At 39.2% G+C, this 20,167-nt stretch overlaps 1 protein-coding gene across 1 annotated transcript; it reads right to left on the bottom strand.

The window, feature by feature from the left end:
- Positions 1–1,865: 1,865 nt before the first annotated feature.
- Positions 1,866–9,309, bottom strand: SPINK9 (serine peptidase inhibitor Kazal type 9). The gene is made up of 4 exons (XM_004009526.6): positions 9,196–9,309; positions 8,409–8,437; positions 3,392–3,516; positions 1,866–2,045 (listed from the first exon to the last, which is right to left on the bottom strand). The coding sequence occupies exons 1-4, from the start codon at positions 9,248–9,250 to the stop codon at positions 2,000–2,002; spliced, it is 255 nt and encodes an 84-aa protein (XP_004009575.3). The 5' UTR covers positions 9,251–9,309; the 3' UTR covers positions 1,866–1,999.
- Positions 9,310–20,167: the final 10,858 nt, after the last annotated feature.

Raw genomic sequence — 20,167 nt, 5'->3', positions numbered from 1 at the left:
GATCAGCCTTGGGATTTCTTTGGAGGGAATGATGCTAAAGCTGAAACTCCAGGACTTTGGCCACCTCATGTGAAGAGTTGACTCACTGGAAAGGACTCTGATGCTGGGAGGGATTGGGGGCAGGAGAAGAAGGGGACAACAGAGGATGAGATGGCTGGATGGCATCACTGAGTTGATGGACGTGGATCTGTGTGAACTCTGGGAGTTGGTGATGGACAGGGAGGCCTGGCGTGCTGCGATTCATGGGGTCGCAAACAGTCGGACACGACTGAGCAACTGAACTGAACTGAACTGATTGATGCATTTCTAGCATCTAACAAAATGTGGATATTTAATTAGTATTTGGTGAAAAGATAAATGACATTCAAGTCAGTATTTTCAGTTTCTTTAAAGAGTTTCTTTAAGGAGTGTTTTTTTAAAACACTTGGGGAAACAAGAAAATAACCACTACAACAGACAGTATCCTACTTGAAGTCCTACTTCATGTCATTGGGGCGGACAGTGTCAGTCCCTAAATTTCTGATGGATCTGTGAAATCAGAACACAGTTGAAAACAGTTTAACTTTTTCTCCCACTTTGCAGAGATTTCTCCTTTTCCTCTTTGCAGAGATCACGTAGTTAGATTTTCGTATGTTATATACTTATATAATGTGACTCTGTTACAATACAATTGAAATGTTGCTTAATTTTGATTCAGTGTTACTAAACATATTTGTATAATATCACTTTTGTACAGGATGCTGTACTAAGCATGGCAAATAATTTTTCCACAGAATGTAAACTCTAAGCGGACAAGACCAAATCAATTCTATTCACTATTATATGCTACCAAGTCTAACATAGACTCAAAGTAGGCATTAATAGATATGTGTTCATTGAATAGATGTATAGATAGATTTAAAAGTTTGCAAGGCACACTCTGTTTTGGGGAACAAATAATATGGTCTTTGAAATATATAATAATATAATTTTGTGATACATAATGTATTTGTAGGATTTCAAGTTTTAGGTTGTAGACCTGAGATCAGACTTTAAAGAAAGAAAAACATGGGAGACATCAACTAATTCATGGGAACTTGCACAACTTTTCTGGCTGTATTTACTTGGAATGTTTTACAGACATATTCTCTGGGAAGAAGTAGCAGTCTCCACCCAGGGTTGCTTTCAGTGTCTTAAACACAAGAGACATATAGCAAAACAGTATTTCCTGATTGTTGTGCTTGAAGTCTCCCTCTTTATATATTCAGGAATTTTTCAGAAATAGGCCAGAACTAAGTTATACACAGGGAATGTTTTCCTAGCCTGGGCAAGAGAAGGCACCAGCTTTAGCTCTTTTGATTTTTCTGGTTCCTGCTTTGTTGTTGTTCAGTCTGACATGACTGAGCAACTGAGCAAAATAACAACACGCTGATTTTAATTTAACATTGTTGTTATACTTAGTTGTGGGGGGCAGTGCGTACTGGCATTCTTTATTTTTATTTTATTCTTTAATTTTTATTGGAATATTTGTTGCCATTCAGTCTTTCAGTCATGTCTGACTCTTTGCGATCTCATGGACTGCAGCACGCCAGACTTCCCTGTCCTTCACCGTCTCCCAGAGTTTGCTCATACTCATGTCCATCGATTCAGTGATGCCATCCAACCATCTCATCCTCTGTCATCCCCTTCTCCTCCTGCCTTCAATCTTTCCTAGCATCAGGGTCTTTTCCAATGAGTCACCTCTTCGCATCAGGTGGCCAGAATATTAGAGCTTCAGCATCACTTCTAGTCTTAATTGGCCTCTTTCCCCTAGGATGTGGCCCTAAAGTTGTCTTATAAAGATTACGCAAAAGTGAAGCAAATCTAGAAGATTCAACTCCTAAACAAAAAGTCAGACATGCATTTATTTCACTTTATTTTACAAGCAAATCAAGACATAATAGTGACAAGATTAGGTAATATGGTATAGATTATATGGGAGAAAAAATGTGTCTCTTGTGTTTGTAGTCATAAGACAGATTCAACATTTTCCAAAGTGTACAAATTTAAGTTTGTTGTTAGTTTTCCTGTGGAGACAAAAATAACAACAAGTGAGAAATGCTGAGGCCATAAGCATTTCATTAGCATCCACATTTCACCAGTGAGCCCCTCAAAATGTAGCCAAGTCTCTCCATTTATTGATGCTTTTAAAAGGAGTGATGTCAGTTTAGGGATTTTTTAGCAAGTGGTGCTGATTACATAAGGATGGGCTCATAATACATCACAGTCAGTTTATGTCCCTAAAAACATATTTTAATGGATTTTTTATTTAAAGAAGATACATGTAAGCCTTTTTTATAAGAGTTCATAAATTTTTCTTAATAAAACAGAATCAGAACAATATGCCTTATATATTAGATGCTAGTTTTCAGTCATGTTTGTTTTAAAAGTACTTAAAGGGAACTGTAAGTTTCTAAATACACTCTAGTATATTAGTCATCATTTCGTGCTTTTTGAGCTGATACTAATATATCTTTTGGATGATTACTTTGTAATCTTTAAACTGCTTCTGGTTATTTGATTTTCTAAATTTAAGTTTATTATACCTCCAGCATACCTTTTTTTTTTTTTTTTTTTTGAGAAATCATACTCAGAACAATTTCTTTAGGCTTTTCAAGTAGTGTCCCCTTTTGGACCAATCATTAAGGAGCTCTAACATATCCAGACTTAGTTGTTGAAGCTGAACAATAAACACAGATCATCCTAGCAGTTGTGGACTGGCATGCCTAGATGGAGGGATATTTCTTTTTCCCTGAAAATAACCAAAACATGACTGCGAGCCAAACTGGTGAATTTTTTGTGGAAAGAGTTTAAGCAATAGATTAATAGGTAGAAGTTGAACTGCTGCTAAGTCTGCTGCTAAGTCACTTCAGTCGTGTCCGACTCTGTGCGACCCCATAGATGGCAGCCCACCAGGCTCCCCCGTCCCTGGGATTCTCCAGGCAAGAACACTGGAGTGGGTTGCCATTTCCTTCTCCAATGCCTGAAAGTGAAAAGTGAAAGTGAAGTCGCTCAGTCATGTCCAACCCTCAGCGACCCCATGGACTGCAGCCTTCCAGGAGCCTCCGTCCATGGGATTTTCCAGGCAAGAGTACTGGAGTGGATTGCCATTGCCTTCTCCTGGATGACCTTTAAATTTCTTTCCAAGATTCCTTCCTTCTAAGGTTCTCTACTCACTCTTACTGTCACTATGTAGTGACACAGTAATACCAGTGACTCCCGAATCCTGTAAATTATGAGAATTCTATTCATCAGAGTCAGCATGAGATGATTTACATATTCTATACCATAAACAACTCCTTCTGTTTCAAGTACATTTGTCTTAACATGTAATTATTAACCCTTAAATGTAGAAAACTATTTCAATACTTACTCAACTTCATAACAAAAGTAGCAATCATTGCCGTAAGTTTTGCCATCAGATCCACAAATTGGTGTATATATGTCATAACAAAATCTTTCTTCTAGTGGTAACATTTTATATTTACTACAGTCAATCTGGAAATACATATAAAAAGCCTTGAATTCCTTAAGCAAAATTTTTATTCTCAGGATTTAGGATTTTCCAAGCAAGTTCAGAACGCTCTCAGTGCATTTGTGTCTTATTCCAACTGTCTATTCTCAACTAACCCCAAGATACAGTAAGGAAAAAAAAGAAAGAAAATTATGTCATATATATAATCATGAGTGATAAACTTCTTTATAATAACTGGTAACTGAATCATTATCTATTTTAAAATAGAATCTTTTCCACCATACTGGTTGATGCATCTGTTCTCAACACATAGCATATTCACAAGTACAACCATTCCCATGGGATCAATTTTCTACATATCTCATGTAGCAGTTTGCTACTCCTGTCTTTCACTTTAAAAGTTCTGCCTGAATGTAAGTATGAGATATATTATGAGGATAACTACTATAGTTATAAGGACTATTACATCATAGCAACATTTGCCATTAATTATTGGTAACAAGGTACTTGATATACACTTCACTAGCACATAGGTAAACAGATATATTTTAACATTGTAGTTGAGATCCACTAATCTCAGTTTCTGGAGCCAAAGCCAAGGTGATAAGTTGCCTGCAGGAGCAAGTAGGAAATTACCAAGAAAGAATTTTCTAGGTTTTTCATCTTTGAGCAAATTGTGCAGTGTGGACATTAAAGTCAAACATGTTGGAATTCAAATCCTAACTATATAACTCTGGGACAATTATTTTTCCTCTCTAAGCCTTACTTTATTTATCTGCAAAATGAAGGCAATAATAACTGTATGGTAATAGTAAAGTGAAACATACATAACTGAGAAGATATGTATGAAATACTTAGCAGTACATGGCATGGTAAATAGTGAATACATGATAGCTATTAATTTTGTTCTGGCTTTACTTCAAATTCTACACTAACTCCAGTTCTTTACCAAAGACTCTACCTTTCCAGCTCCTTCTGTCCCAGAGTTTCAGACATCATATTTTTCTTTTTTAAAAAATTCATTTTTATTGAAGTATAGCTGATTTACAATTTGCAATGTTGTGTTAGTTTCTGGTACACAGCCAACTGATTAAGTTATATAGACACTGAATATAGTTCCCTGTAGTGTACAGTGAGACCTCGTGTGCTCATTCTGTATATATTAGTTTGCATCTACCAATCTGCCCCCCACCCCTGCCAACCTGTCTCTTCTCTATGTCTGTGACTCTGATTTGGTTTCAAAAATAAGTTCGCTTGCAGACATGGTATTTTTCTAATGTTTGAGTATCTCCACTTAGATAACTCAAAATATGCTAAAATTCAAGTTCCCCTTCAGATATGTTTCATTACTTAATTCATCTACTCCTTTAGTTACTATACTTCATGAACCTTCTAAATTTTAGAGCTGTGCTGAAAGCTGCCAATACAAAGATTACTAAGCATGACATGGTGGGAGGGGACTTCAGAGGCTAGTACAGCTTGGTGGAAAATGGAACAGCAGTACCCCATGTCAGGTATGGCTGCCCTGTGGTTTGTAAAATGTCCTTTTCATTACAGGGGACTGGAATGCAAAAGTATGAAGTCAAGATATACCTGGAGTAACAGGAAAATTTGGCCTTGGAATACAAAATTAAGCAGGGAAAAGGCTAACAGTTTTGCCAAGATAACATGCTGGTCATAGCCAACACCCTCTTCCAACAATGCAAGAGATGACTCTACACATGGACATCACTAGATGGTCAATGCTGAAATCAGATTGATTATATTCTTTGCAGCCAAAGATGGAGAAGTTCTATATAGTCAGCAAAAACAAGACCGGGAGCTGACTGTGGCTCAGATCCTGAACTCCTTATTGCCAAATTCAGACTTAAAGCTCCAGTACTTTGGCCACCTCATGCGAAGAGTTGACTTATTGGAAAAGACTCTGCTGCTGGGAGGGATTGGGGGCAGGAGGAGAAGGGGATGACAGAGGATGAGATGGCTGGATGGCATCACTGACTTGATGGACATGAGTCTGAGTGACCTCCAGGAGCTGGTGATGGACAATGAGGCCTGGTGTGCTGTGATTCATGGGGTCACAAAGAGTCGGACATGACTGAGCGACTGAACTGAACTGAACTGAAGAAAATAGAGAAAACCACTAGACCATTCAGATATAAACTAAATCAAATCCCTCACAAGTATACAGTGGAAGTGATAAATAGATTTAAGGGATTAGATCTAATAAACAGTGCCTGAAGAACTATGGACAGAGGTTCATGACATTGTACAGGAGGCAGGGATCAAGACCATCCCCAAGAAAAAGAAATACAAAAAGGAAAATGGTTGTCTGAGGACAGATAGCTGAGAAAAGAAGAGAAGTGAAAGGCAAAGGAGATAAGGAAAGATATACCCATTTGAATGCAGAGTTCCAAAGAATAGAAAGGAGAGATAAGAAAGCCTTCCTCAGGGAACAGTGCAAAGAAATAGAGGAAAAAATAGAATGGGAAAGACTAGAGATCTCTTCAAGAAAATTAGAGATACCAAGGGAACATTTCATGCAAAGATGGGCACGATAAAGGATAGAAATGGTATGGACCTAACAGAAGCAGAAGATATTAAGAAGAGATGGCAAGAATACACAGAAGAACTATATAAAATAGATCTTCATGACCCAGATAATTATGATGGTATGATCACTCACCTAGAACTGTACATCCTGGAATGTGAAGTAAATAGGCCTTAGGAAGCATCACTATGAACAAAGCTAGGGGAGGTGATGGAATTCCAGTTGAGCTGTTTCAAATCTTGGAAGATGATGCTGTGAAAGTGCTGCACTCAATATGCCAGCAAATTTGGAAAACTTGGCAGTGGCCACAGGACTGGAAAAGGTCAGTTTTCATTCCAATCCCAAAGAAAGGCAATGCCAAAGAATGCTCAAACTACCACACAATTGCACTCATCTCACATGCTAGTAAAGTAATACTCAAAATTCTCAAGTCAGGCTTCAGTAGTACATGAACTGTGAACTTCCAGATGTTCAAGCTGGTTTTAGAAAAGGAAGAGGAACCAGAGATCAAATTGCCAAAATCCGCTGGATCATTGAAAAAGCAAGAGAGTTACAAAAAAACCTCTACTCTGCTTTATTGACTATGCCAAAGCCTTTGACTGTGTGGACCACAACAAAACTCTGGAAAATTCTGAAAGAGATGAGAATACCAGACCACCTGACCTGCCTCCTGAGAAATCTATGCAGGTCAGGAAGCAACAGTTAAAACTGTACATGAAACAACAGACTGATTCCAAACTGGGAAAGGAATGCATCAAGGCTGTATATTGTCACTCTGCTTATTTAACTTATATACAGAGTACATCATGAGAAATGCTGGGCTGGATGAAGCACAAGCTGGAATCAAGATTGCTGGGAGAAATATCAATAACCTCAGATATACAGATGACACCACGCTTATGGCAGAAAGTGAAAAAGAACTAAAGAGCCTCTTGATGAACGTGAAAGAGGAGAGTGACAAAGTTAGCTTAAAGCTCAACATTCAGAAAACTAAGATTGTGGCATTCGATCCCATCACTTCATGGCAAATAGATGGGGAAACAGTGGAAACAGTGTCAGACTTTATTTTTGGGAGCTCCAAAGTCACTGCTGATGGTGATTGCAGCCATGAAATTAAAAGACACTTACTCCTTGGAAGAAAAGTTATGACCAACCTAGATAGCATATTCAAAAGCAGAGACATTACTTTGCCAACAAAGTTCCATCTAGTCAAGGCTATGGTTTTTCCAGTGGTCATGTATGGATGTGAGAGTTGGACTGTGAAGAAAGCTGAGCACCGAAGAACTGATGCTTTTGAACTGTGGTGTTGGAGAAGACTCTTGAGAGTCCCCTGAACTGCAAGGAGATCCAACCAGTCCATTCGAAAGGAGATCAGCCCTGGGTGTCCTTTGGAAGGACTGAGGCTGAAGCTGAAACTCCAATACATTGGCCACCTGATGAGAAGAATTGACTCGTTGGAAAAGACTCTGATGCTGGGAGGGATTGGGGGCAGGAGGAGAAGGGGACGACAGAGGATGATATCTCTGGATGGCATCACTGACTCGATGGATGTGAGTCTGAGTGAACTCCGGGAGTTGGTGATGGACGGGGAGGCCTGGCGTGCTGCAATTCATGGGGTCGCAAAGAGTGGGATATGACTGAGTGACTGAACTGAACTGAACCTTTTCATTCTCATACAGCTAATAAATCATGAAGGAAGGCTTGAACTCAATCCTGACTCCAAAATTTACAGTCTTAATCTCTTATTTTCTTTAACAGGGAAACCAAAATTTTTGATTTAAAGCAGTGGAAGGGACATAGGGTCATAGGGTCATGCAGCTAGAAAGCAGTAGAGCTAGTCTAAAACCCAAATTGCCTGGTAGCTAGCTTAAGTTTTTACTACCACACCTAGATTGTCTCAACAGTAGTCATTATTTAATGAGTAATGAAAAAAAGGTTAAATGAAAATCTTCATTCTTTAAGATAGAGAACAAAGATGTATGTGACCCATTTAGACATTTTAAGTCATGACTTGTCCTTCCTGAGCTTTATTATGTGTCAGGTACTCTGCTAAGCCCTTTTAAAATATTACAGCTTTAAATTTCACAATATTGTGAAATATGATGCAAGTATTGTTTCCCATGGGCACACTATCAAACAGCTAGAATTTAATCAGCACCTATTCACTCTGATGCTAGGTTTCTACCCCTTCCTTTTTAGAAAGGTCTACCTACAGTTTTTTTAAAAGAAACAATTTTTGAAACTTAAAAAATAAACCTTCAAACATGTAGAAATTTAATTAATATGTAGTGTTGAGTATTTCTTTACTGATACTAGCCTTTAAAATTATACAAAATAATACTTTCATGTCAAGATGGGCATACAGACCTGTTCATGGTGTTTGACGCAGTCTACGTCTGTAAGATAAAGACAAAGAAATTTAAACTCTGGAAGAATCTAATCTTACTAGAAAACTAAACTTTGATTTGTTTCAGCTCTCAGACTGTCATCAAAATATAAGATTCACTTCAAAGCTGTATGAGCATAATATTAAAGGTTAAAGCTCTTCACACAGAACTTTTCATTTTCTTTTTTGAAGTGGGTTTTAAGTGTAGCCCAAAAGATGAAATAGCTATTATAATAATGAGTTTGTGCTGTTCTTTCCTACTTCATAATCTGAACTTAGAAAATATTTTTTTAAAAACCTACAAGTTTTATATATTGGAAGTGTCTGCTGTTATGTAACAAGCCTAGAGGCAGAAATTGGACTAGCAGTTGAAAAGTCTAGGGAGGCAGATTTCAACTCAATAATGGAGGAAGAAGAACAGTAGTTCATGCTGTCAAACTATAGATTGCCAGTCATGCATTGAATTGTTTTATGATGAAATGAGATCCCAATAAAAAGTGATGTTAAGCCCAAGGATACATTGGATAGACATTTCCCAAAGAAGTTTTACTAAATGTTTATATGATAGCAATTTGGCCTTGGTTGACCAGTTAGGTCCACTTGCACCATGATAATATAATTTGGTCATTTATTGGTACAAACAAAAAAGTGCATTTCAAAAATTTTCCATTATTATATGTGTTGCATATATTTTAGAATTATACGGATAGAAGATAACATGAACTCTCAATATCAGGGCAGGGGCAGGGTTATGAGGGAGATACTCACTGAGGATGGTTGGAAGCACCAGGGCTGAGAGCAGGACAAAGGCTGTTGTTCTCATGCTGCTGAAGTGGCCAAGGGCAGTCCAGTGGAGGAAAAAGAAGTGGCTTTCTGGTGTCTGCCCAGCCTGGATGGCTTCTGCCTTATGTATTGTCAAGAGTTCTGTCTCAGTTGTGAAATAGCTATTTCCAGAAACAGAAGCCTGGGAAGAGGGCAGAAACATCTGCTAAGGAGGGACTTTTTTTTATTATGAAAGAGAGGTGATTATATATGACATTTTAATAGATCATAGGACCCAATAAAGTTGGCATTCTTTCTTCACCTCTTTAAGTTGTGTGCTTTTACATCTGTTACACAGTTTGATCATCATAACAGATAGTAACTAACATTCTGACAGACAGTAACTACCATTTTCTTTGTTCTACAGATGAGGGAATGAAGTCACAAGGAAGTTAAGTAATTTCACTGGGTTTACTACATATTCTTTGGTGTACTGCTTTTTCTGGGAAGAGTCATCAGCATGGCAGCTTTATAGGTTTTAACATTTTCTCAGGTTCCCCTCTTTCCTCTTCTCTCCTCTAGAACCAAAGGGGTAAATGTTGGCAGTTGAGACCCCAGACTGGGAACAGAGAAAAGGTATCAGCATCCAAGTCTTGATTCAGCACAAACAGGCAGTAATTCCTGACTTTTAGGAAGAGAGTAATTTCCCCCCAAATCCCATATTTGGGGAGATGGTATAATGGGTGGAGTTGGTGAGCACTCATACCTCATTTACCCACCAGATCTCTGGTGAAAGCTTCTTTATCAAGAGCCCTTAGGAGGAGGATTTCCCCAAAGCCAATAATGAAGAGGTATGTAACAATCATAGCAAAGAACAGAGCTAGTGGATGCGGGAGCTAGACTGTCCCTGGAACTCTGGCCATGATTGTCTGGTCCCCAAATGCAGGCTGATGGTTCAAAAATGAGATGTTAACTTGCCCTCGCAAGTAGTTACACACAGGGTCAGTGCTGGTGGTTTAGTTGCTAAGTCATGTCCAACTCTTGTGAATTCATGAACTGTAGACTGCCTGATTCCTCTGTCCATGGGATTCTCCAGGCAAGAATACTGGAGTAGGTTGCCATTTCCTTTTCCAGGGGATCTTCCTGACCCAGGAATTGAAGCTGGGTCTCCTGGTGATTGCAGGCAGATTCTTTACTGACAGAACTATGAGGGAAGCCCTGCTAATAAATAACTTTCAATAGATAAGCCAACAGCCATTTAGTCATGATTTGAATAAGCTTAATTGTGCTTTCATCAAACCATGCTTCACTTGAAGTCTTTGATAAAGGCTACAAGAACACTTTTTGGAATGTGCCAGTTTTTTAATAAAGTGCCCCTGTGAGAAGACCTCAGAAGCAATTCTTGCAGTTTTGGTAGACAGAGTTGGAAGACACGGTCTATTACTACTAATGGAGGTAGTGCCAAAGGCTGAGAGACTAAAATTCATATTTGTTTCTCTTCAGAAGGATAAAACAACTGGAAACTGTTCTGAGATGGTTTGGAGGGCAGGCATCATAATGTTATATGAATTCGTTGCCACCTCCATCATTCCAAATTTCCCTGGTGGCTTAGATGGTAAAGCATCTGCCTACAATGCCAGAGACCTGGGTTCAATCCCTCGGTTGGGAAGATCCCCTGGAGAAGGAAATGGCAACCCACTCCAGTATTCTTGCCTGGAAAATCCCATGGATGGAGGAACCTGGTAGGCTACAGTCCACGGGGTCCCAAAGAGTTGGACATGACTACTGAGTGTCTTCACTTTCACTTTCACTTTCCACCATTCCCTGTGTGACCTTGTGCAAATTATTGAACTTGTAGAAGCCTTAGTTTCTTTATTTTCATTTGCTTACTCAGTGATTATTAATGGACTGTCTTAGAGACTATAATACAACTTGGGTATACCATGAATAATGAGAAACTATTGCCAGTGTCTTCACTGTAGCTTGACAAAGATTCTCTTCTTTATCAAACTTGAGTTAGGCTTCTCTGAGTTCTCTTGTCAAATGGACCTTGACTTCCCCACACCTCCCTTCTCTCTGCCTCCCCTCTACTTCATGTCTTTGGCCTTTCCAGGTGTGTCTTAGCATAGAATTCTGCCAAGTCATCTCCCTACTTTTGATATCTGATCACCCTTTATATTTGATCAAGTTTTTCATACCCCACTTTTAATATATAAGTCCTTGGCCTGACTTTAACAAGAATCCCCTTAGTATCTCTTATTAGTAATTTTCCATCTACTGAGTACTTAACCCAGCTCCTTGGCTAAAATATCCATTTGCTGTATTTAGAGTTAAGCCCAATCTTTTCCCCATTGCCATAGGGGTATTACAGTAGGGATATTCAAGACTATACCTAGAATAATGCTTTCCTTATCGTTTTGACAAGTGTCAAATAACTTTTCTTTAACAAGCTTTCAGAATACAGTTAATCATGGCACCGTAGCCCAAGCTGATTATGATTTTCATATGTGATTGTAAAGCACTTATATACATCCTGTTAATGAGGGTGAAAGAGGAGAGTGATGTGCATCCAGTTTCTTAAACTTACTCTGTTTCTGATGAAGGCTGTCACCAGTTTGGAGCCTATTAGTGTGCACATATGTGTTAGGTGTTCACCTCTGGGAAGAGTAATGCTGCAGAATCTGGGAACCAGGAAATCCTGGACAGAAAGCCCCTTGAATATCTCAGAAATCTCTTGCAAAGCAATGGCAGTCCTTTCTTCTTACATAAACAAGATCTTTTAGGCAACTCTGATTTATACTGAAAACCAACTTAAAATGTCACTATGAAATTGAGATTTCCTAAGGAATTCTAAAATGTTTTCAGTGTATATTAGAGGCGGAGGAGATAGGGAGAATCTTATAGTTTATTTGAGAATTTACTTAAAAATTCAGCCTAGATAGCATATCCTTTCCATATTCTCTTGATATTTAACATTTTGAAGTCACTACTGTGCTTTGACTTTGAATTCTTGTAAGAATGATTTAATCAGATTACTAGTACCTGCTTTGCATAGCAGTTAGGAAACACACAGTTTTAAATTTTAACTTTTTATTTTGAGATAATTGTTGCAAGAATATAACAAGTAACTTCTTGTGTGCTCTTCACCTCAAGACTCTAATTTACATTTTACCATCTGTGCCAACAGTGCCTTTATAACAAAATGATCCAATCCAACAAAATTTAATATTGTTAAGATGGCAGTTCTGTCTATCAAAGTTAGCTGCCCTTTTTGGAAAATGGATGAGCTAATCCTAAAATTCTTATGGGAAATATAAGGTAGCTAAAAGAGTTTTCAAAAAGAAAAAAGGTGAAGGTTCACACTAAACACTTTAAAATTTTACTGCAAGATTATAGTAATCAAAACAGTGTGTAATAGAATTGGGAATCCAAAAATAAATTCTAATATGCACATTTAATTGATTTTTGACTAGAATGACAAAGCAAGTTAGTGAAGAAAGAATAATCTTTTAAAAACTTTCTGGGACAACTGGATAGTCACATACAAAACAAATGAGATTGGACCCCCACCTCATTTTGTGTTAAAAATCATAACATAAATTAACTTGAAATACATAAATGTGAGAGCTAAAACTATAGAGTTCTTAGAAGAAAATATAGGTGTTCATCTTTGTGACCTTTGAATAGGTGATTATTTTTTAGATATGACACTAAATTACAAGAAACAAAAGAGGAAATAGATAATTTGGACATCATCAAAATTAAAGACTTTTGCATTTAAGAGCAGAGACCACAGAATGGGAGAAAATAGTTGCAAATTATATATCTGATAAGGGATTAGTATCTAGAGTATATTAAAAAAAATTACATTTGCAACTTACAATGACCAGGAAAATAATTTATTTAAAAACAAAGCAGAGGGTTGGAATAGATATTTTCCAAAACAAAACATGAAAATATGCTCATTGTCATTAGTTATTCAGTCAGTTCAGTTCAGCTGCTCAGTCGTGTCTGACTTTTTGTGACCCCATGAATTGCAGCATGCCAGGCCTCCCTGTCCATCACCAACTCCCGGAGTTCACTCAGACTCACGTCCATCGAGTCAGTGATGCCATCCAGCCATCTCATCCTCTGTTGTCCCCTTCTCCTCCTGCCCCCAATCACTCCCAGAATCAGAGTCTTTCCAATGAGTCAACTCTTCACATGAGGTGGCCAAAGTACTGGATTTCAGCTTTAGCATCATTAGTTATTAAGTAAAGACAAATCAAAGAGACACCATTTCCTATCCATTAAGATGACTAAAATTAAGAAAACAGACAAGATGTTGGTATGGATGTGAAAATGTTGGAACTCTCATACATTGCTGGTGGGAATATATTATAAAATGTTGTAGCTACTTTGGGAAATAGTTTGGTAATTCCTCAAAAAGTTATATGTAAAGTTACCATATGACTTAACAGTTCCATTCCTAGGTATTTGCCCAAGAGTATTAAAAACATATATCCACTAAAGACATTAATGTTCATAGCAGCTTTATACATCAGTTCAGTTCAGTTCAGTCGCTCAGTTGTGTCCGACTCTTTGCGACCCCATGAATCGCAGCACACCAGGCCTCCCTGTCCATCACATCTCCCGGAGTTCACCCAGACTCACGTCCATTGAGTCCATGATGCCGTCCAGCCATCTCATGCTCTGTCATCCCCTTCTCCTCCTGCCCCCAATCCCTCCCAGCATCACAGTCTTTTCCAATGAGTCAACTCTTCGCATGAGGTGGCCAAAGTACTGGAGTTTCAGCTTTAGCATCATTCCTTCCAAAGAAATCCCAGGGTTGATCTCCTTCAGAATGGACTGGTTGGATCTCTTTGCAGTCCAAGGGACTCTCAAGAGTCTTCTCCAACACCACAGTTCAAAAGCATCAATTCTTCGGCGCTCAGCCTTCTTCACAGTCCAACTCTCACATCCATACGTGTTCAGTTCAGTTCAGTTTAGTTGCTTAGTCGTGTCCGACTCTTTGCGACCCCATGAATCCATACATGACCACAGGGAAAACCATAGCCTTGACTAGACGGACCTTAGTCAGCAAAGTAATGTCTCTGCTTTTGAATATGCTATCTAGGTTGGTCATAACTTTTCTTCCAAGGAGTAAGCGTCTTTTAATTTCATGGCTACAGTCACCATCTGCAGTGATTCTGGAGCCCAAAAAAATAAAGTCTGACACTGTTTCCACTGTTTCCCCATCTATTTGCCATGAAGTGATGGGACCGGATGCCATGATCTTCATTTTCTGAATGTTGAGCTTTAGGCCAACTTTTTCACTCTCCTCTTTCACTTTCATCAACAGGCTTTTTAGCTCCTCTTCACTTTCTGCCATAAGGGTGGTGTCATCTGCATATCTGAGGTTATTGATATTTCTCCTGGCAATCTTGATTCCAGCTTGTGTTTCTTCCAGTCCAGTGTTTCTCATGATGTGCTCTGCATATAAGTTAAATAAAAGGTGACAATATACAGCCTTGACATACTCCTTTTCCTATTTGGAACCAGTCTGTTGTTCCATGTCCAGTTCTAACTGTTGCTTCCTGACCTGCATACGGATCAGGAAGCTTTATACATAATAGCCCCAAATTGGAAATAATCCAACTAGCCATCAACTGATGGATGATTAAATGCACTACATCTGTAGAACATAATATTATTCAATGAAAAGGATAAGGTCTTGATATATGCTCTAGCATGGAATAATCTTATAGACAAAAGGCCACATACTTTATGATTCTATTTTAGTGTAATGTCAAGAATAGTGAGTCTATAGAGAAAAGTCAGGTTAATGATTGCCAGGGGCTACAAAGATAGAGCTTCCCTCGGAGCACCAACAATATGGCAGAGGAGAAGGATTGTGCACTCATCTTCTCCTGTGAGAACTCCAAAATTGCGACTCACTGCTGAACAACCATCAATGGGAGAATGTTGTAGTCCACCAAAAAAAGATACCCCGTGTCCAAAGGCAGAGAAGCCCCAGCAAGATGGTAGGAGAGGTGAAATCACATTTAGAATCAAACCCCATACCCATCAGAGTATTCAGAAGGCTCAAACAAAACATGTGCACCAGGGCCTAGAGACCCCAGAAAGACTGAGCCAGACCTGCCTTTGAGTGTTTGAGTGTCTCCTGTGGCAGCACAGGTCAGCAGTGGCCTGTCACAGGGACAAGACTCTGTGCAGCAGACCTGGGTCACCAAGCATGTGGCATAAGCTCTCTTGGAGGAGGTCACCATTAGCCCCACCATAGAGCCACAAAACAGATGACCCACAAACTGCAGAACAATTATACCAAAGAAATTTTTGTACTGTTAAGAAAGTTCTAGGACCCGCAACAGATCTCCCAAGCTGGGGATCTAGCAAAGGGACTGAGAACCCACAAGGAATTTGACTTTGGAGGCCAGTGGAAGACTGAGCCAGACTTGTCTGTGAGTGTCCATGAGTCTCCAGTGGAGGTGTGGGTCAACAGTTTGGCCTCAGGCCAAACAACAGGGAGGGAACACAACCCATCAATAGAAAATTAGATTAAAGTTTTACTGAGCATGACCCTGCCAGTGAGAATAAGATCCAGTTTCTCCCACAGTCTCTCCCATAAGAAGGCTTCCATAAGCCTCTTATCCTTACTCATTAGAGGGCAGACAGAATGGAAACAACAATCACAGAAAAACAACCAAACTGATCACATGGACCACAGCCTTATCTAATTCAGTGAAACTATGAGCCACGCTATGTGGGGCCACCCAAGATGGACGGGTCAAAGTGGAGAGTTCTGACAAAACAGGGTTCGCTAGAGAAGAGATTGGCAAACCACTTCAGCATTCTTGCCTTGAGAACCCTATGAACAGTATGAAAAGGCAAAAATATATGACACCAAAAGAAAAGCTTCCCAGATGGAGAAACCCTATAAAGTCAGCAAAAACAAGTGTAGCTCAGATCATGAACTCCTTATTGCAAAATTCAGACTTACTTGAAGAAAGAAAGGAAAACCACTAGACTATTAAGGTATGACCTAAATCAAATCCCTCACAATTATACAGTGGAAGTGACAAACAGATTCAAGGGATTAGATCTGACAGACAGAGTGCCTGAAGAACTATGGACGGAGATTCCTGACATTGTATAGGAGGCGGTGATCAAGACCATCCCCAAGAAAAAGAAATGCAAAAAGGCAAAATGGTTGTCTGAGGAGACCTTACAAATAGCTGAGAGAAGAAGAGACATGAAAGGCAAAGGAGAAAAGTAAAGATACACCCATTTTGAATGCAGAGTTCCAAAGAATAGAAAGGAGAAATAAGAAAGCCGTCTTCAGTGATCAATGCAAAGAGATAGAGGAAAACAACAGAATGGGAAAGACTAGAGATCTCTTCAAGAAAATAGAGATACCAAGGGAACATTTCATACAAAGATGGGCTCAATAAAGGACAGAAATGGTATGGACCTAAGAGAAGCAGAAGATATTAAGAAGAGGTGGCACAATACACAGAAGAGCTATGCAAAAAAGATCTTCATGACCCAGATGACCATGATGGTATGGTCACCCGCCTAGAGCCAGACATCCTGGAGTCCCAAAGTCAAATGGGCCATAGGAAGCATCCTTGCGAACAAAGCTGCAGGAGGTGATGGAATTCCAGCTGAGATATTTCAGATCTTAAAAGATGATACTCTGAAAGTGCTGCATTCAATATGCCAGCAAATTTGGAAAACTTGGCAGTGGCCACAGGACTGGAAAAGGTCAGTTTTCATCTAATCCCAAAGAAAGGCAATGCTAAAGATTCCTCAAACTACTGCACCATTGCACTCACCTCACACGCTAGCAAAGTAATGCTCAAAATTCTCCTAGTGAGGCTTCAACAGTACGTGAACTGAGAACTTCCAGATGTTCAAGCTGGACTTAGAAAAGGCAGAAGAACCAGAGATCAAATTGCCAACATCCATTGGATCACTGAAAAAGCAGGAGAGTTCCAGAAAAACATCTACTTCTGCTTTATTGACTACACCAAGACCTTTGACTGTATGGATCACAACAAACTCTGAAAAATTTAAAGAGATGGAAATACCACCTTACCTGCCTCCTGAGAAATCTGTATGCAGGTCAAGAAGCAACAGTTAGAACTGGACATGGAACAATGGACTGGTTCCAAATCAGGAAAAGAGTGCATCAAGACTGTATATTGTCACCCTGCTTACCTAACTTCTGGCAACCCACTCCAGTATTCTTGCCTGGGAAATCCTGTGTATAGAGTAGCCTAGGGCTACGTTCCATGGGGTCACAAAGAGTCAGACTGAGCAACTAATGAGTGAGTGACTAACGGTACCCTGGTTTTCAAGAGTGTTAACTCATAACTATATCTGCTTGTTTTAGCATGGTAGTCGTATAGGTTCAGACACATTCTAAAAGAGCTACATTTTTCCTCCCATCTTCACATTATGATTTTGATGTTCTATTTTACATGTTCTTGTTTATCCTTTTGCTGCTGATTATAGTTTTATAATTTAAAATTGCTTTTATAAAATTGTTTGATGGTCTCTTAACCTACATACTGGCTTATGTAAATAATCATCAATCCTTTCATATATCTGCCTCTCCTGTTGTATTTTTTCCTTTCCTATAATTTTTTGTTTCTTCTCTGTTTAGAGAAGACCTTTAAATAGTTGCTGTTATGTTAAGTTTAGTACTGTTGTATTCTTTTAATTTTTGCTTCTCTAAGAAATGTTTTCTCTCTCCTTTTGTTATAAATGATACTTTTACTGAATAGAGTATTCTAGGTTACAGATTTTTCCCTTTCAGCACTTCAGTTGGTCATACCTCTCCCTTCTGGCCTAGAAATTTTCTGCAGAGAAATCAGCTGATGACCTTATGAAGGTTCCCTTGTAACTTACTCTTTGTTTTCCTCTTGCTGCCTTTAGAATTATCTCTCCAAGTTTTTCCACTTCAATTAGTATGTTTTGGTGTGGGTCTTTTCATCTTGTTTGGGACACTCTGATTCTTATACCTGGATATCTGTATTCCTTTAGGTTTGGAAAGTTTTCAGCCATAATTTCTCTAAATATATTTTTGATACTCTCTTCTCCTTCTTCTTCTGGAATCTCTATTTTGCATAGGTTCACACACCTTTATATTATCCCATACATCTCATATGTTGCTTTCATTTTCTTTTTATTTGTTTTCTGTCTGGTGCTCTGATGAAGTATTTCCATTATTCTGTCTTCTAGATCACTTATTTATTCTTCTGTTACTTAGTCTGATATTTATTCCTTTTAGTTTGGTTTTTATCTTTGCAATTGAGTTGTGTAATTTTGATTGGTTACTTTGCAGTTTCTAGTTCCTTGTTACACTGATCTGCATTGTTATTGATAATCTTTCTTATTTTTTTCATCATTTTTACTATCTCCGTTTTGAACTTGGGGTCTGGTAGACTTGAGAGGCAATGGCACCCCACTCCAGTACTCTTGCCTGGAAAATCCCATGGATGGAAGAGCCTGGTGGCTACAGTCCATGGGGTCGCTGAGGGTCAGACATGACTGAGCGACTTCACTTTCACTTTTCACTTTCCTGCATTGGAGAAGGAAATGGCACCCCACTCCAGTGTTCTTGCCTTATGAATCCCAGGGACGGGGGAGCCTGGCGGGCTGCCGTCTATGGGGTCACACAGAGTTGGACATGACTGAAGTGCCTTAGCAGCAGCAGCAGACTTGAGAGGTCTGTTTAATCATTTGTTCTTTCAAGGGATTTCTCTATTCTTTTAATTGGAAATAGTTTCTCTACTTTTTCATGTTACTTAACTTTTGTTGTCTCCCTGAGTTTATGGGAAACAGTTATCTACTGTGGTCTTGAAGGGATGTGTTAAGTGGGAATACCGCTGTGTAGACTGTGTGAGTCCAGTATTTTCAGTGCCAGGGCTGTTTCGGTATGGATGCCAGCCACTTCTTTCCTCTGCATGTGCTGGTTTTTATCTCCTTTATGGAAGGTGTGATGGTACAGTAACCAGAACCTGAACTGGATTATGGAAAGGGTCTCCTCTTTGCTCCATGGCTGTCACAGCCCTGTTGATGGTGATATCTCCTCCCCAGTTTTTAGAGCAGAAGCCCTGAGGGTCAGGTTCACTAAGGATCCGTTGCCTTTGTGTGCTCTGTCGCCGAGGAGGTGAACACTGAAGCAGGTGAGGCCCATGTGGTCACAGTGAACCTGTGGACTGCATTTGTGGTTCTGTCCAGCAGCAAGCAAAGTTTACGTCCCTTTCTCCATTGTGTTTGTCCCAGACTACTGCTCGGCATTGTAGCTCCAGGAATGAAAAGATGGTTTTGCTTCTTCTTGGGACCTGGCATGCCTTTGTTTAGAGCTCCCCCAGGATCTGTTCACCCTAGATCTGGCTCCAAAATGTGGTATTAGTTGGGTGGAACTTGAGTGCTCCTGCCTGGAGAGGGACCTCTGAGTACTCCTTCCCCGGTGCTGGACACTGGGACCACCCCTGATGTGCACATACATGATGCTGATTTGCCCCATGATTAACAATGCTAACTTTAATCACTTGAGTAAGCTGGTAATAACTTCCAGGTTATCCACTATTCAGTTACTCTTTTTACTTTAAAAATTAATAAATATTTTGTAGTGATATTCCTTGAGATTATGCAAATATCATTTTTATTGCAGTTTTGCTCATGCTATTGTGTTAAGTGAGGCCATGTTCAAATGGGGCAAACTATATAAGTAAATGTGTGTAATCTTACATGTTTAAACTACACATTCTCCTTTTCTCTTCCTAGTATCAATTTCTAATGAACAGAAATGTTACCATTTCTCAAACCAAGAAAAATACATGAGCATTTACTGGTCATGAGTATTTAACATGCCAAGCATATTCCAAAAGAATGTGGTATATATTTTTATGCCTTTGTAAGTGATGGAGAAGAATGGGGATATGCAGTATAATCATCTCTTTTCACT

Source organism: Ovis aries, chromosome 5 (assembly GCF_016772045.2).
Source record: "Ovis aries strain OAR_USU_Benz2616 breed Rambouillet chromosome 5, ARS-UI_Ramb_v3.0, whole genome shotgun sequence".
NCBI classification, from domain to species: domain Eukaryota; kingdom Metazoa; phylum Chordata; class Mammalia; order Artiodactyla; family Bovidae; genus Ovis; species Ovis aries.
This window is presented reverse-complemented; position numbering and strand designations above follow the sequence as displayed.

What these genes read in the sequence shown, in the direction of transcription:
- SPINK9 (XM_004009526.6), bottom strand. Translation starts at nt 9,250, where the DNA reads ATGAGAACAACAGCCTTTGTCCTGCTCTCAGCCCTGGTGCTTCCAACC. An exon ending in GGTGCTTCCAACCATCCTCA is followed by an intron (nt 8,438 to 9,195) that starts GTGAGTATCTCC and finishes TTTATCTTACAG; the next exon opens with ACGTAGACTGCGTCAAACAC. An exon ending in GCGTCAAACACCATGAACAG is followed by an intron (nt 3,517 to 8,408) that starts GTCTGTATGCCC and finishes ATGTATTTCCAG; the next exon opens with ATTGACTGTAGTAAATATAA.